This window comes from Natator depressus, chromosome 11, assembly GCF_965152275.1.
Source record: "Natator depressus isolate rNatDep1 chromosome 11, rNatDep2.hap1, whole genome shotgun sequence".
NCBI classification, from domain to species: Eukaryota; Metazoa; Chordata; order Testudines; family Cheloniidae; genus Natator; species Natator depressus.
In genome coordinates this window covers 70,075,564-70,092,463 of record NC_134244.1, presented here as the reverse complement: position 1 = coordinate 70,092,463, position 16,900 = coordinate 70,075,564, and the positions used below count along the sequence as shown (strand labels likewise).

At 44.9% G+C, this 16,900-nt stretch overlaps 1 protein-coding gene across 4 annotated transcripts in view; it reads left to right on the top strand.

Annotated features, from left to right (window-relative positions):
• AGAP1 (ArfGAP with GTPase domain, ankyrin repeat and PH domain 1) overlaps positions 1 to 16,900 on the top strand; it is a 680,051-nt gene that overhangs the window by 604,549 nt on the left and 58,602 nt on the right. For all 4 annotated transcript variants that reach the window (XM_074968160.1, XM_074968159.1, XM_074968162.1 and 1 more), the window contains 2 exons: positions 2,087 to 2,241; positions 4,484 to 4,574. In XM_074968160.1, coding sequence (XP_074824261.1) covers positions 2,087 to 2,241; positions 4,484 to 4,574 — 246 coding nt within the window. The remainder of the gene's footprint in view (positions 1 to 2,086; positions 2,242 to 4,483; positions 4,575 to 16,900) is intronic.

Here is a 16,900-nt window from a genome sequence, read left to right as displayed (position 1 = left end):
AAGGTGCATGGAGGAGGGGTTGGAATAAGCAGCCAGTCACCAAAGGGGAAAGAATGTTCAGAGTAAAAGCAGCAGAAAGCTCTCTCAGGACTATATTAGTGTCTACTGCTGCTGTGTCTGCTCATGCTGCTGCGTCTCTGCTCAAGAGCTGATTCTGCCTTAGAATATTTTTATTTTCTTGGAGCCCAGTGACAAGAGGGGGCATGGTGTCACATGATTCCTGCGGTTCCTTGGTGGTGGTCTCCAGCTACACGTTTTTTGGGGGGTGTAGGGGAAAACAGATAGTGTATTGTTATGTAATGTATGTAGTAGTGTAAAGTAGTGATCCCTTGTGATTTTCCTGTTGGTTAAACAGTATATCATTGTTTTGCGTGGATAGGAGGGACTGTATCGCTCTCTCTTTTTTTTAATCATGTTTTTAAAAGTTGTAATTCACAATATTTTGATGCCAAACCAATGAATCACAAAGTTGGGACTCCTTGTAATTCACTGATGTGGCGTCCTGATCAATAATTGCAACATATAATTCAAACTGTGGGCCAGCCCCAGGGGAGTACTTCTAAAAGCCGCAGCTGGTTACAAAAATGAGCCTGCCAAACAGCCATGGCTTTCATAAGCCTTTGCTGGGTTTTTTTACCCTTCTATGTTTTGATTTAAAAGGCCAACTTGAGGTGTCCTGATTCACCACAATATAATGTTTGCATTCTCTTCCCCTTGCAATCACAGGCCTTATCTCAAAGCTGACTTGCGCCTAAGGGAACCTTTTGTCTAGCCTTTGATAGATCTCTTCTTTGAGCCAGGCTGGGCCTGACCCATCCTGGACACGTCATTTAAGTAAAAGTGAACCCTGGGCATCTTAAATTTGGGGCCAAATTATCTACTGATTTTTAATTGGCAAAGCTGTAATGAAGTTAGTGGCGCTCCACCAATTTACATGAGTGGACACTCGGCCTGTGGACTGGAGTTTGAGTTTATTGGGGGAAAAGTGTTGCCCCAGAGATTGAAGGAATGATTTCCAGTCAGCAGTAGAGCTATATTTAAATGGACTAATTTTTAGACTTGTCATTTATCTGTACATGTTTATGAATGACAAAATAATGCAAAAGTTTCTTGGCTGTAAATGTATAAGTCATTGGCAGACAAGTGAACATAAAATCCCTCTCTAAAGCAAACCCATTATACTTTTTGTTCACTGGTACATTATACTCTCTTATTCTAGTCGTTCCATGATTCCTTGAGCTTTTTTCAGCTTCCTTGAACTTTTTTTATTTGTCTTTGGGTGTCCCAAGTGTGTTTGGAATCTGTGTGTCCAACCCTGCAATATCGCTGAAACTTTCTTACACTGTGTTCCCCTGGCCCTGAAGTATTTTTCTTATGTTCCTGTTATCCTTGGATATTCCAGTGACCCTTTCTGTTGGCTCCTCAGATCATTTTCACAGCTCCTTTAGTCTCCCTGAGCTGCTGAGAAGAAAGTATTGGACTAATATTAATCCTGTATTGCAATTTATTTGAGCTGTGGGGAAAAGATATTATTCAAGACAGTTATCAGCTGTGTGTATGTGCATGTGCATGTACACTTAAAATGTATTATGTATATTGTATATGATACATACATGTAACATATACACAAGAGAAAAATTTACACCAGAGGATTTGTATTATACATTTTTTATTCAGTAGAACATTCATCATAAGTTATTTTTCTAAGTGCTTCAGCAGATTTTACATTAGATTGATTTTACTTCAAATATTTTTTGTTCTTAGGTAGCTCTGAAGGTTAACAGAATGTAGGCTAGGGGTTTTTACTAAAATTTGCAGGTCTCCCTAAAATAATTGGTACTTCATCCTCATGAAATAAAGTTATGAAGCCAGGAAACAACCAATAAAAAACTACAAAATCTTTGAGGCATTTGCTGGCAAAGCATGATGCTTCACGAGAGGAGAGATGTGTTTGGATTAGAATCAGATGTCCAAACTTGCCTTTGAGTGTAACACCATAGAGGTTCTGTCCAAGTAAAAGACAGTTTTTAGAATTGATTGCTGGTTTCATAAAGTGTAAACTGTTCATCCCACTGCTGTTTTTCAGAACAAGAAGAAAACTTTGAGTTTATTATCGTTTCCCTCACCGGCCAGACGTGGCACTTTGAAGCAACCACATATGAAGAAAGAGATGCCTGGGTACAAGCCATAGAGAGTCAGATCCTGGCCAGTTTACAGTCATGTGAGAGCAGTAAGAATAAGGTAAGGTGCACAACATCACATTGAAAGTGAGCAAGGGCCATCGATCATTAGAGAGAATTGAGGATCTAGGGTATTGTGAAAAGTAAACATATTCCGCAAGGTTCATGTACTTGTTGGACACAGCTAAGGAAAAGTAAACCATGCAAACTTGTATGCCTCCGAAATAATTCAATATGAAACATATTTTATCCTGTTATACATTCTGATTTTATATTTAAATAATTAAAATTATTTAATTTTTTTTGCCTTCCCATCTCTCATCATTTCAGATGTAGAATAATACTCTTTTAGTTGGATCACTTGCTCTAACAATACAAACTGTATTTTGGTGGGGAGGTCTATGGGAAAGCCTCTAAGGGCTGAGAAAAGAACAGCTTATTTACAGGCTAAGTCTCTACTGGATGCTACTGGGCTTCTCCATGGCAATGTTCCATTAAATGCTCTGGATTACTTAAAAGTAATGTGCACTGCTATTCCTATGAGTAGGAGCAGACTTGTGTATAAGGTGGTACACATTTCAGAAGTAATGATCAATTGTTTTTGTGAAGCTACTGTGTAGTTTTTCTTTCCTTTAATTAAATGTAATTTATTCTTTGTGGTTTTGCTAATAGGCCAGTCTCAGGGGAAACCAATCAGGAAGCAAAAGCATGGTCCTTTTCGTGGTGTCCTGGGGACAGGCTTCCCCCATCACATTCATATTTGGCAGAAGCAATTTCTTCTGCTTTCTCTGCAAAACAGTTTATTGTAAACTCTGATGCCTCCCCCCAACCCAAACAGTTTCTTTCTGTAGAGGGCCGACAGTTTGCTAGTCTTGAACCTCTTGATTTTTCAAACGTTTAATAACTAGAAAACAAGAGGTGACCGAGGAGATTCTTTTCATAGACCTGTAGATCCTTTTGCTATCTATGTAAAGAAACTTCTGCAATGATTTATATTCTGTTTTGTTATTAAGAACGGGACCTATATTTTGACATGACTGCTTTTTTTATTACCTCTATAATCAGGGTAAACCAGACCACAGTAATTATCATTGTAATGTAATTTACTTCCCATTTTTTAAAAAATTGACTTTTTATATCTGAGGTGGAGAAAAATCACTGCCTATTTATTTCTCTGTGGCCTGTCTTCATTGAGATCAGTACATTATAACAAGATGACAATGGAAATTAGGCTGCAAACATTAATACAAAATGTTAATGTAATAGGAGGTAAAGAATGCTGGTTTGAATATTTACCACACAGTAACTGAAGAGAGAATTACATTTTGGTTATATAAAGGCAAGAGTCTTTTTTTAAAAAAAAAAAAACACTTAACCTCCATACAAATATAACTTTTTTCTTGCAAGGTTTTCTGGGAGAAGTTTTTATCATTCACCTCTGGAACTAGGGCTCAAGAAGCACTTGGAAGGCAAAAGTGAAATGAATTAGATTATCTCAGGACTCAGTGTCCTGTTGACAGAGCAGACATATATATCTGAAACTATCACATATATGATTTGATTGAGCTCTCATTTAATTCAGTGGCAATAATTTGGTGCAGTTAACACTTTTTGCCTAGGAGAGATTGCAAGATTTAGCTGGTTTTGAGGCCGAGCTACCTCTACATGGACAATTGTCTCTCCAGGTCAAAGTAGAGGTTATGGGCAGGCCACAGTGGAAAGAAACACCCATTGTAGCCATCTGATAAAATCTGATCTTTTGATGATAAAAGGCTTTCAGTTCAGCTTCCTTTGCAGACCATCTCTTAGTCTTCAAGTACACAAGCATACATACCAGCAAAAAAAAAAAAAGGGGGGGGGGTTATAAATAATGTTATATAATTTATCTCCAAAAAGTACTTTACATGTGATCATGAATGCTATGCTTCATTTTTCAGCTCAGCTTTCCTCTACACAATCCCATTATTGGTCAGAGTCCAGTCCAATATCTCATAAATGCACAGACTTCCTGTGTTTTATGCAGGGAGCTTCAATAAAAGTTTGAGCTGTCAGAAATATGGATGAAAATGGGTAGCTGTGCTAGTCAGGCACTGAGCTGCAGTACTTAAAGATGCCAAAGGATCAACTCTTTGAGAAGCAAACTAAAGATGTCAAATTCCCTGATCATGTTCATTCAACCCTGATCTGAACTTTCTTTTTTTATTTTTTATTTTTTTGCTTTTCACATTGCTGACAATTGTGTTGTCTAAACCTTTTAATGGGGTTCTTATTTCTTGTGTGTGTGTTTCTTTAAATATACACAGTCCCGACTGACAAGTCAGAATGAGGCCATGGCCCTTCAGTCAATAAGAAACATCAGAGGCAATTCTCACTGTGTGGACTGTGAGGCACAAGGTAAGTACAGCCATTGCTATAGAAGGACTGTTATCCTTGGCTTTATAAAGCTTACGCATTCTCTTTGGTCCAGGGTTACGTGAACACCTGTTCTGATTCTTTCCCTCTTGGTATTGTATTCCACATACCTTTGCAAGCTTGGTGTTCGTTATGAAGATTGATTCGTCAGGTTTACTTCACATTAATTTGTTATTAATATGTGCTATGTTATAATAAGCCCTGATTTTTCACCAGTATTTCATCTGTCACATTAAACATGAGGTCATACGTTTTGTCTTTGAAGTTGAGGAAAAAATGGGTTTGTTTCGTGTTTCTTTTCAACATAAGATGCTACCGTTGTCCTCCAAGAAGGGGAAAAAATCAGGTGCCCTAGCGGTGTTGTTAGACATGTAAAGCTTTGCTTGAGCTTTCTGCTTTTCTCATATTACTGACAGAGGAGAATAAAGCATTCTCTAGCAGTGGAATGCTACAAAATTGATTCTGTATTTCCTTCCCTTAGTGCTTTTTTTTATTCTGAATTCTTTTTAAATATACGGACTAACAGTTAGCAAAGGATTGGCCAGTTTAATTTCGGAGGTGCTGTTCTTCTTCGAGTGATAGCTTATGTGTATTCCACAATAAGTGTGCATGCCTGCCACGGGCACCGGTGCTGGAAGTTTTTCCCCTAGCAGTACCCGTAGGGGGAGCTTCCCGCCGCCCCCCACCCCGCGACCCCTGGAGCGGCAACTGCCTTGCGCATTATAAGGGGGGCTGCACTCCCCCACTCTCAGTTCCTTCTTGCCGCCAGTGAAGGTGCATCGGAACTGCTCAGTTCCAGCTTTGCTGCAGCTCGTCCACAGAACTCTTCGTTTTTTCAGTAGTACCTGTAGTCCGTTAACTAGTTCAGTTAGTTTAGTTAGTCATTGAGCCTGGGCCAGGGCATGCCCCACGCCCCAGGCTTTAAGTCGTGTGGCTCTTGTAGGCGCTCAATGCCAAAGAGCAACCTGCACGCAGATTGTTTGCGCTGCTTGGGAGAAACCCATATCAGTGCAAGATCTGCAAGTCTTTCAAGCCCCGGACTAAAAAAGAAAGGGACATTAGGCTCCGGGCCATCCTGATGGAGTCGGTGCTGGCCCCCACACCGGAAGGCTGCTCCGAACCAGTACCTGGCACCGTGGCATCGGTACGCAGAGACCCTCTGGTCCCATCGTCCAGTCAGCACCATTCCCTGTCCACGGGCATGCCAAGAGGACCAGAAAGACTCCCTCTTCACAACGGCACCAAAAGAAGTCTGGGACAGAGGCTGTGGCCATGTCGGGTAGTCCTCGATCCCCATCGGGCCCTAGGCCCCTTCGGAGCAGGCCTCTCCAGATGCCATCTACGCCCGAAGCCCTCCAGGCAGCCAGGGACATCATGTCCATGCCGGTGCCCGGAGCTCCACCGATGTCGGTCCCACGTTCCAGAGGCAAGTCGCCGCTGGGATCACTGCAGTCGCCACTGGCCCAGTGCCGGTCTCGGTCGAGGGAACGTTCCCGACAACGCTCACCGCCCAGCAACTGTTCAGGGCACAGTCCATGTAGATCGCCCTCGACGCCGGCCAGACTGTCCTGATGGGTCCCGGCACTACTCGTCTTCACGAAGCGAATATCAACGGGACCGTGGCAGACGTCGCCAACAGTTCTCGTCGTGCAGGAGATACCACAGTCGGTCGTGGCACGATCGTCGACGCCATTCCCGCTCGGACTCCCATTACAAGTCTCTGCCAAGGCACCATAGCCCTGGGCTTCAATCGCCGGCGTCTCGCCAACACGGAGCCGCCTGTCGAGGCCGTTCGCGGAGCAGCTACTACCGTCGGTGCAGCTCCTCCACATCGAGATCGCGGTCCTGTGGCCTGCATAGATCCCAGTACTGCTGATTCTCCCGGTCCAGAGGCAGCAGTGGATCATACGCCAGCCTGGCCTCCCCTCACAGCCGCCAGTCTACAGGCCAAGCTAGCCAGCCCGAACAGCCAGCCCCGCCGGTGTCTCAGCAAGCGCAATGGCACCAAGCGTTGTGGCCAACCCAGTGGGCACCATGGCCCCCGGTGGGGGCTCACTCAGTGGCCGGGGCCTCAGAAGCACCGTCAGCGTCCATCTTTAGACCGCCAGAAAAAAGGTTGGTGGGACCTGTGTCCTCGGAATCGTGCCCGGAGTCCGACCAGGTGGTGGATCCTCCAGTGCCGGATAACACCCAAAGCACCTCACTGGCCTCGTCCCATCCGGAGGAGCTGATTGCATCCCCACCCTCCTCCGTCACGCAGGAGGACTACCGGGCCCACCAAGACCTCCAAAAAAAGGGTGGAAGCGAGCCTCCACTTCCACGCTGAGGAGATGGAAGAGCCCTCAGACTCCCTTTTCAATGTGCTGTCCCCTTCAGCACCAGGCAGGGTGGCCTTGCTGCTCCATGAACAGGTAGTAAGAATTTCAAATGCCCTGTGGCAAACACCAGCCTCGTTGGCTCCCATCTCTAAAAAGGCGGAGCGCAAGTACTTTGTACCCATGAAGGGACACAAGTATCTGTATACCCACCCGGCGCCCAACTCCTTGGTGGTCGAGTCGGTCAACCACAGGGAGCAGCAGGAGCAACCAGCCCTAAACCCCAAGAACAAAGACTCTTGGAGGCTGGATACTTTTGGGAGAAAAGTTTATTCATCGTCAAGCTTTCAGCTTCGAGTAGCAAACCATCAGCTTCTCCTGGGTTTAACCTCTGGGAATCCCTCCCCAAGTTTGAAGACTCTCTCCGGGAATGCGATAAGAAGGAGTTTAAGGCACTCGTGGAGGAAGGGATGGCGGCCGCAAGGGCATCCCTGTAGGCCGCTTTGGATGCAGCGGACACGGCCACACGGTCCATGGCCTTAGCGGTGTCCATGAGACAGGCATCATGGCTTCTGCTCTCTCGGCTCTCCAGGGAAGCGCAGTCGTCAATGCAGGATCTCCCTTTTGACGGGAAGGCTCTGTTTGCTGCGGAAACAGACAAAAGGCTGCATGGCATGAAAGACTCCCGCATGACCCTCCAGACCTTGGGCCTCTATGTCCCTCCTCCAGCAAAACCCAAGTTCAAGCTGCAGCAGGCTCCCACCCAGGCTGTCCTCCTGAAGTACGAGGCTGCCCACAAAAAGCAGTGGGACTACAGAAAGCGCCCGCAATGGCAATGGCAGCCTGCCCCCCAGCCTGAGTCTTCTAAGGTCAAGCAGGCAGGCAAAAGGTGTTTTTGACAGGACGCTCGGGGGTACCCCACCAGTTCTCAGCAGGGACCTGCCCCCAGTGAAGCTTCCTTTCTCCAATCGGTTGTTTGCTTTCCTCCCGGAATGGTCGCGGCTCACCTCAGACCAGTGGGTCCTCAACAACCATCTCCTGAGATTATACCCTTCAGTTTACCTCCTCCCCGCCCAACTGCCCTCCGCCCCTGTCCCTCCTGGGGGACCCCTCTCACGAGGCTCTGCTCGAGCAGGAGGTGGGGCGGCTCCTGGACCTAGGAGCTATAGAGGTGGTGCCCAAGGAGTTTTACATCCGATATTTCCTTATCCCGAAGGCCAAAGGGTGGCTCAGGTCCATCATGGACCTGCGAGGCCTAAACCACTACATGGTGAAACTCAAGTTCCCCATGGTTTCCTTGGCCTCCATCATCCCCTCCCTGGATCCTGGGGACTGGTAGAGTGCCCTCAATCTACAGGATGCGTAATTTCACATCCACATATTCGAGCGGCACAGACGCTTTCTCCGTTTCGTGGTGGGACAGAGTCACTACCAATTCACGGTGCTACCGTTTGGTCTGTCCACTGCCCCCAGGGTCTATACTAAGTGTATGGCGGTGATAGCGGCCTACCTCAGACGCCAGGGGGTCCAAATATTCCCATGTCTGGACGACTGGCTAGTCAAAGGCACCTCCCGGTCGCAGGTGAGGGATCATGTGGCGCTCCTCTTGTCCACATGTACTGCCCTGGGCCTGTTGATAAACAACGCCAAGTCCACATTAGTCCCGGTCCAACGCATAGAGTTTATCGGGGTGCTACTGGACACAATGTCGGCTAGGGCCTCTCTCCCACCAGACAGGTTCGAGACCCTGAAAGGGCTCATCGACTCGGTCACACGGTTCCCGGTGATGACAGCCAGGGCTTGCCTGCAACTGCTGGGTCACGTCTGCGTGCATATATGTGGTCCGTCACACCAGACTCAGAATGAGGCCCCTCCAGCTCTTGCTGGCTTCGCAGTTCTCCTAGGCCACTGTCAGAATGGACAAAGTCCTCACCATGCCGAACTCAGTGATCACCTCCCTGCAGTGGCAGTCCACCCCAAACAACATGCTCCAAGGGGTCCCGTTCAGGGACCGGAGCCTGTCATTGGAGCTGGTGTCCAACGCGTCAGACCTGGGTTCGGGAGGCCATGTGGGGAACTTTCAGACCCAAGGCCTGTGGTCGGCTCAAGACCTGACCTTACATATAAACGTCAAGGAACTCAGGGCAGTGCGACTGTCGTGTATGACCTTCCGCTCGCACCTGGAGGGCAAGGTAGTCAGAGTCCTCATGGACAACACGGCCTCAATGTTCTATATCAACAGGCAAGGTGGGGCCCGATCCTCTGCCACAAAGCCCTCAGTCTGTGGGACTTCTGTATAGCCCACGACATTTACCTAAAAGCCTTCCACCTGCTGGGGGCCTGGAATGTGAGGGCAGCTCGCTTGAGCAGGAATTTTTCCTCTCAGCACAAGTGGTCTCTACACCTGGAAGTGGCTCACCAGCTCTTCCAAAGGTGGGGTACTCCCCAGGTGGACCTATTTGCGACCTGGCAGAACCGACGTTGCCCCTGGTTCTGCTCCGGGGAGGGGCGCTATCTCCAGTGCCTTTACCCTGTCCTGGTCAGGCCAGCTCCTCTACACCTTTCCCCCGTTCCCTCTGATCAGCAGGGCCTGGAGAAAATAAAGACGGACAAAGCCAGGGGGGTTCTCATTGTCCCGGCGTGGCCCAGACAGCACTGGTACGGGACCCTCTCAGGGCTAGCGGTAGCTCCCCCATGGCAGTTGCCGCTCCGCCTGGACCTGCTCTCTCAGGGCCAGGGCCAGGGCCGCCTCCTCCATCCCAACCTAGCAATGCTTCACCTCACGGTGTGGCTGCTCAGTGGCTAGGTGGCGAGGAAAGGACATGCTCAGAACAGGTTCAGTGCATCGTCCTTGAAAGTAGATGGCCCTCCACTCGCCGCTCCTGTGTGGCGAAGTGGTCTTGTTTTTCGAGGTGGGCAGCAGGCCAGGGTGTTTCTCTGACGGCCTCCCCAATCCAGCTTATCCTTGATTACCTTCTCCACCTGAGGGCCCAGGGACTGGCGCCCTCGTCAGTCAGGGTACACTTGGCGGCCATATCTGCCTTTCATCCCCTGGTGTAAGGGCACACGGTGTTTTCCCATGGTATGACTGGCTTTGGTTTTTCATAAGGACAAGGTCCAGCTCCCCCCACACCCTGCGTTCCTCCCTAAGGTGGTCTCTGCCTACCACATGGGTCAGGACATTTTTCTGCCAGTCCTCTGCCCCAAGCCTCACATGACTAGTGAGGAACGCCGTCTCCACACGCTCCATGTGAGGTGAGCTCTGGCTTTCTACCTCGAGCGGACCAAGCCGTTCAGCAAGTCTTTGCAACTGTTCGTTGCCTCGGCTGAGTGTGCAAAGGGTCAGCCAATTTCCACTCAGCGGCTTTCTAAGTGGATCACTTTGTGCATCCGTTCCTGTTACGAGCTGCCTTCGTGGCCCACATCCCCATCCAGGACATTTGTAGGGCCGCCACGTGTCTTCAGTTCACACATTCACCTCACACTATGCAATCGTCTCCCAGGCCAGGGATGATGCTGGGTTCGGCAGGGCGGTACTCCATCCCGTGAACTTGTGAACTCCTACCCCCCTCCAACAGGTATAGTTTGGAATCGCCTATTGTGGAATACACATGAGCAATCACTCGAAGAAGAAAAGACAGTTACCTTTTCCGTAACTGGTGTTCTTCGAGATGTGTTGCTCATGTCTATTCCACATCCCACCCTCCTTCCCCTCTGTCGGAGTTGTCTGACAAGAAGGAACTGAGGTTGCAGGGAGCACAGCCCCCCTTATACCGCGCCAGGCAGGTGCCACTCCAGGTGTTGCGGGGGGGCACTCCCCACATGGGTACTGCTAGGGGAAGAACTTCCGGCACCGATGGACATGGCGAGCACGCACACCTATTGTGGAATAGACACGAGCAACACATCTCGAAGAACACCAGTTACGGAAAAGGTAACTGTGTTTTCTCACTACTCTTTATTACCCCTGCTTCTAGGGGTTTGTAAGTCAGCTATAAAAATTAGCTCAGGGCTAAAACTTAACAATACAAGGTCCCAGCTGAGAAACAATCAATTGGAGAAATAGGACGAAAGGGTATTTGAAAATTCTTATTTCTTTTACGTTTGAAAATCATACTCATTTTTTTTAATTGTACAAGGACCAAAAATGAAAATTTAGTAATTTCTGTTGCCTTTTTGTGCTTTTATCTTAAAACTGATATTTTATAGACACGTTGTTTTATAAACTTGTCTATGTAGTTATCTACTTAAATCTTTTTAGCACCTTCCCTAGACTTAAAACAATTCATACAGTAATGCAGAAGCTTTCACACACTTAATTCACTGTCCATATAATGACCAATAAAATTGATCTCAATAACTCACCAAGAAACTCACCATAACCCTATCCCATCAACCTGCTTCTTCCTCACTTGACTTGGAGGGGATGTGGGTATCAAAAGACAACTGGACATTTAGAATAGAAAGATAATGTATAAAGAAAACATTTAAATGTCCCTGTTGCTTTAGAAAGAAATTTTTTACTTTTTAAAAATGTGAGTAGAGTCCACTAAGATCCTCTTTGTTTTCTCCCTATCATTGCCCCTTCAGAGGGCCCAGTTCATACCAACGCCTCCTTGCAATTAAGGAAGGTTTGACATTACTTCCATTGAAATCTATCAGATATTCATAGGTTGTTGAGAGTGGGTCAAGAGTAATGCCAGTTGCTTCATCCCCCGAGGAGCTGAGCATGCTGGTTGTGTAGTGTTGGCCTAATTGTCTTGGACACTGAGTACTAGAGCTCTGGACCCTAATTTAGGTACCGTCAAGGCAGTGCACTGACCTGCTCTGCACAGGTCTTTGATGTAAATTTTACAGATACTTTTCATAGGGACTTTACATTTTATAAGCCAGTAATCCAAAAAAAGGACTATATATGATAAACTAATGGGTTTGTTGCTTTAGGATATATTCCATCATAGACAGACTAAAACAATTGTTTATTAAAAGATCTTTCCTATTATTATGGTTATCGATGTTGAGATTTACTCAGCGACTGATAGAGCTCAAGTGAAATATATAAAATATACATACAAAAATAGCTCATTTCTATAGGAGTGCTGAGAAACCGCCTAAATATGTATTTTGTTCATTCAGAATACTACATTGTGAAATTCTATTTTCCTGCTCCTGTCTTTTACTTTGTAGGATTTCACTAAAACCTCACTCCAGTTGCCCAGAACAGGCTAGAAGGGGATATATGATACCTTCACAGGTCTACCTCCTAGACCTTGCTGCTAAGGTTCAACCAGTCAGTTATTAGTGTACTCAAAGGCTTAGCTCAGAAGTTCTGTGGGAGGGGCAAGTGGCTAAAAGTCTCAATTTCAAGGTCACCATTAAATGTGAAGCTTTTATTTTGAAAAGGTATTCTTCAAGCATGCATTCTGAGAGAGCATCTTTTAAACAGCATTTTGCCTTCCTGGGCCTGCCACGGTCTCTTTCTTCAAGCCTTGCTTTTGTAGGTTTCCACTTCTGGCATGTATGCACTCTAAACATTAGAGCTCAGAACACTTTGGAAAGCAATGGCTATTACAGGCCAAGTCTGCACCCTCACAAATCCAAATATTCAGAAGCAATGGGATACATAAGAGATTGCATCCTGCAACCAGCCTTCAATTCCTTTCAACTACCATCAACAGCTTCATGATCAGAATCCTCATTCATCCTGTTTTTTCAATGTTCTCATCAGTTACCTTGTTAGCAGCTCGTTTTAGTGATGTAGGTTCTATTGGTGTTACTACTTTTGTGTTGTTTTATTGGTTAAGAATAGTCACTGCTTGGTTCCATCAGCCTGGCTCTTTAGCAGCTTTGGACTTAGGTTTTATCAGTGCCCTTCTGTCATAAATATAAAGGGAAGGGTAAACACCTTTAAAATCCTCCTGGCCAGAGGAAAAATCCTTTCACCTGTAAAGGGTTAAGAAGCTAGGATAACCTCGCTGGCACCTGACCAAAATGACCAATGAGGAGACAGGATACTTTCAAAAGCTGGGAGGAGGGAGAAAAACAAAGGGTCTGTGTCTGTCTGTGTGATGCTTTTGCCGGGGACAGAACAGGAATGGAGTCTTAGAACTTAGTAAGTAATCTAGCTAGATATGCATTAGATTATGATTTCTTTAAATGGCTGAGAAAATAAGCTGTGCTGAATAGAATGAATATTCCTGTCTGTGTGTCTTTTTTGTAACTGAAGGTTTTGCCTAGAGGGATTCTCTGTGTTTTGAATCTAATTACCCTCTAAGGTATTTACCACCTTACAGAGGTGATCCTTTTTACTGTTTCTTCTATTAAAATGTTTCTTTTCAAGAACTGAATGCTTTTTTCATTGTTCTAAGATCCAAGGGTTTGGGTCTGTGGTCACCTATGCAAATTGGTGAGGATTTTTACCAAACCTTCCCCAGTACAGATGTGTACTGTGGGGACCTGCATGAAAACCCCCCAAGCTTACTTTTACCAGCTTAGGTTAAAACTTCCCCAAGGTACAAACTATTTTACCCTTTGCCCTTAGACTTCCACTGCCACCACCAAACGTTTATCTGGGTTTATTGGGAAAACGTTGTTTGGAAACGTCTTTCCCCCCCAAAATCCTCCCAACCCTTGCACCTCACTTCCTGGGGAAGGTTTTGGTAAAAAGAAATTCAGTTACAAAAAAGACACACAGACAGGAATATTCATTCTATTCAGCACTGCTTATTTTCTCAGCCATTTAAAGAAATCATAATCTAACGCATATCTAGCTAGATTACTTACTAAGTTCTAAGACTCCATTCCTGTTCTGTCCCCGGCAAAAGCATCACATAGACAGACACAGACCCTTTGTTTTTCTCCCTCCTCCCAGCTTTTGAAAGTATCTTGTCTCCTCATTGGTCATTTTGGTCAGGTGCCAGCGAGGTTATCCTAGCATCTTAACCCTTTACAGGTGAAAGGATTTTTCCTCTGGCCAGGAGGGATTTTAAAGGGGTTTACCCTTCCCTTTATATTTATGACACCTTCTATTCTGTTCCCATGTCAGCACAGAGTGATGGACTAGTTGTCCCAGGGCAGAAGGCTGGCCGCAAACACTGCACCTTTTGCATGACTCAGATGTCATTGCCAGACCAGAGTACTTGCTGTGTCTCAGAAGGACACTGCTGTGGCAGTGCACAGCTTGTGTTGCCTTATCCCAGAGGGTATGAAAGGAATTGGAATCCCTGCTTTGACTTCCTTCTTGAGGAGCCACATAAGACAAGTAGTGTTGCTGAGGAAAACCCAGCTAAGTCTGTGCCTCAAAGTGCTTTGGCTCTTTCCATGAAGAGGCCTAAGGGGAGATCAAAGGATAGATCTGAGTCCAGTCCAACGCCTTCAGAGAAGCTCCCGAGAGCCAGGGGTCCAGTGAGCTTAGAGTTTCCAAGATCATAATGAAGAAAAAAGAAAGAAGAATGGATGTGGTAGCAGTTCAGCACAGTGCAAATCATCTAATCCAAAGGAGCTGGGACAGTTAACACCTTGGTATTAATGCCATTTTTTTAGATGATGACCAATCTGATTGTGGTTCTCTTCCAGGTGAAGAGAAGGAGGAACTTCTTGGCAGGGATAATGACTCTGAGCATCTACTTCAACTTGATGCAGAAGTATTTGTATCACCATTATCTCTTGTGAATTTCAAAAGTTTTCAGAACTTCTTATACGGGTGCTGAAGCTTTTAATCTGGAAATACCAATAGTTCTACAGAGGTCATATTTGCTCTTTGACATACTGGAGAAAAAACGAAAGGGAAGAATGGCTCGTCCAATAAATATAGCTCTGCTTGAACAGTTAGAGACCTTTGGCTCATTCTAGCATTGTCTTGCTGTATCCAAAAAGGAGAAGAGAACCAATCATGTCCATACCAATGGTTTTGAGTATTTTTACAATACTCTAACCCCAGGATTATTGGCGGTATCAACAGGGAGTGAAGCATGTTTGGTCCAAAAAGTCTTTTTGATTTGCACCTTCTGAAAAAGACGGCAAGTGTATTGTCAGTTATCGAGCTCTACTTGATAGATATGTTTTTAACCCTGTATCAGTGATGAACCTTTTTTGCAACGCATGACATGAAATTACAAGGGAAATACTCACTTTCATGTGGCGTGCTGGAGGTGCAAAGGTCAGTGGCACTTCTGCTATGTTAAATTTCAGAATAGAGCTTTTCTATGTTCTTATTTTTATTTTACAGCATCACACATGATGAACTCCATACCATTCACCAATCAGTTCCTGATGTCTGCCTTTAAATTCATTTGAGAACAATTATTCAGAAGAGTACATTGAAACAAAGGTCAACAAGAACACTATTGCTTTTTTTTCATAGAATGAAAAAAATCAGACCATTTGTTCCAAGCATGCAAAACTTTGTTTGAGGGAATGGATTGATTGTTTAATTCAGTCCTGTTTCTTTCTTTGTTTTCTTGTTGGAACTGAGGTCAACAGCCTTGGTTTTCTTGGGGTCATTTCCAAGGACCTCAGCCATCTCATTCTTAAGTCTGTCCATATCTACTCACTTAAGATCTGTAATCTTCATATCTGACCATATTTTCTAGCTATTGAAACTCAGCATACCGTCCTGAAAAGATTTCCAGTGGCTTCTTGATTATATTAGAATTTGGTATGCTACTTTGATGTTACTACCATTGTCCGTGGAAGTAGATTCTTCATAAATATTTCTTATGAATACTTCTTCAGCAAAGGATAGGGAAGGTGAATTTAGCAATGCTCAAAGACAGTCTAGGACTCCTGTCTTCCTGCCATCACAGAGATCTTTAGTCTTGGCATGTGCAATTATTAAAAGATCTCTGAGAAGACTAAGCTAAATATTTCCTTAATGTAATTTTTGTGCAAATAAATCTGCTGAAGCCACCTTTTGAGTTTCTTGCAGAATGTTCTCCTTTCCATCAGAGCCTGGAGACATTTTTAAAGGCAATCACTTCTGCAAAGAAGAGTCTGAGAGATACAAGACCTGAGGACAGGTTCTCAGTGTTTCATAAGAAAATACTGTAAATTCTTCACTTAAGGCCCTGATTCAGCAAAGCACTTATATATGTGCTTAAATCCCATTTACTTCATTGAGGGTTAAGCAAATGCTTAAGTACTTTGCTGAATCAAGGCCTATGATGGTTTCATATGTTCATTTACAACACTCTATAAATGTGCTAATAGTTTTTCATAAGTCTGACATACTATCCTGGGAGGCTAGATTACATGGTGTGGATGAGGAAAGAGAGTGCATTTGTAGAACAAACATATTTGCCCATCTTGGATACAGTCTGTGGCTTGTGGGGATAGATCTAAGGGAAGTCCACCTGTACTCAGAGCGGTTTCACAGTAGCAGCCGTGTTAGTCTGTATTTGCAAAAAGAAAAGGAGGACTTGTGGCACCTTAGAGACTAACCAATTTATTTGAGCATAAGCTTTCGTGAGCTACAGCATCCGATGAAGTGAGCTGTAGCTCACGAGAGCTTATGCTCAAATAAATTGGTTAGTCTCTAAGGTGCCACTAGTACTCCTTTTTTTTTTTTTGTACTCAGAGTCTCTAAATGAGTGAGACTGTGTATTAAATCTTGCTATGGTCTTAACTCCAAACTTGAGGATGCTGAGCCATATTCTGTTAGGTCTCAAGCAAATTTTACCGCATACTTGACATATGACTGTCACAGAAATATATAATGCTGATATTTGGAGTTCTGTTCAGTTTTTTTGCACCTTTGTTCACTTAATCTGGTTATTTGATATGATGCCCAGTACAGAAGAGCTGTCTTGCCATTTTTATTTAACAAATACTCCTCAGAACCACCTCCTTTATAATGTATTACTACTTGATAATCTTTCAGTGCAGATACGTCTGAAGAACTTTGGTTCTTTGAGATAATTGCCTATATAGATCCACATTCCCACTCTGCTTGCTCATGTAGTCAGAAAAGAAACTTTATATATCCTCACTTCTGAG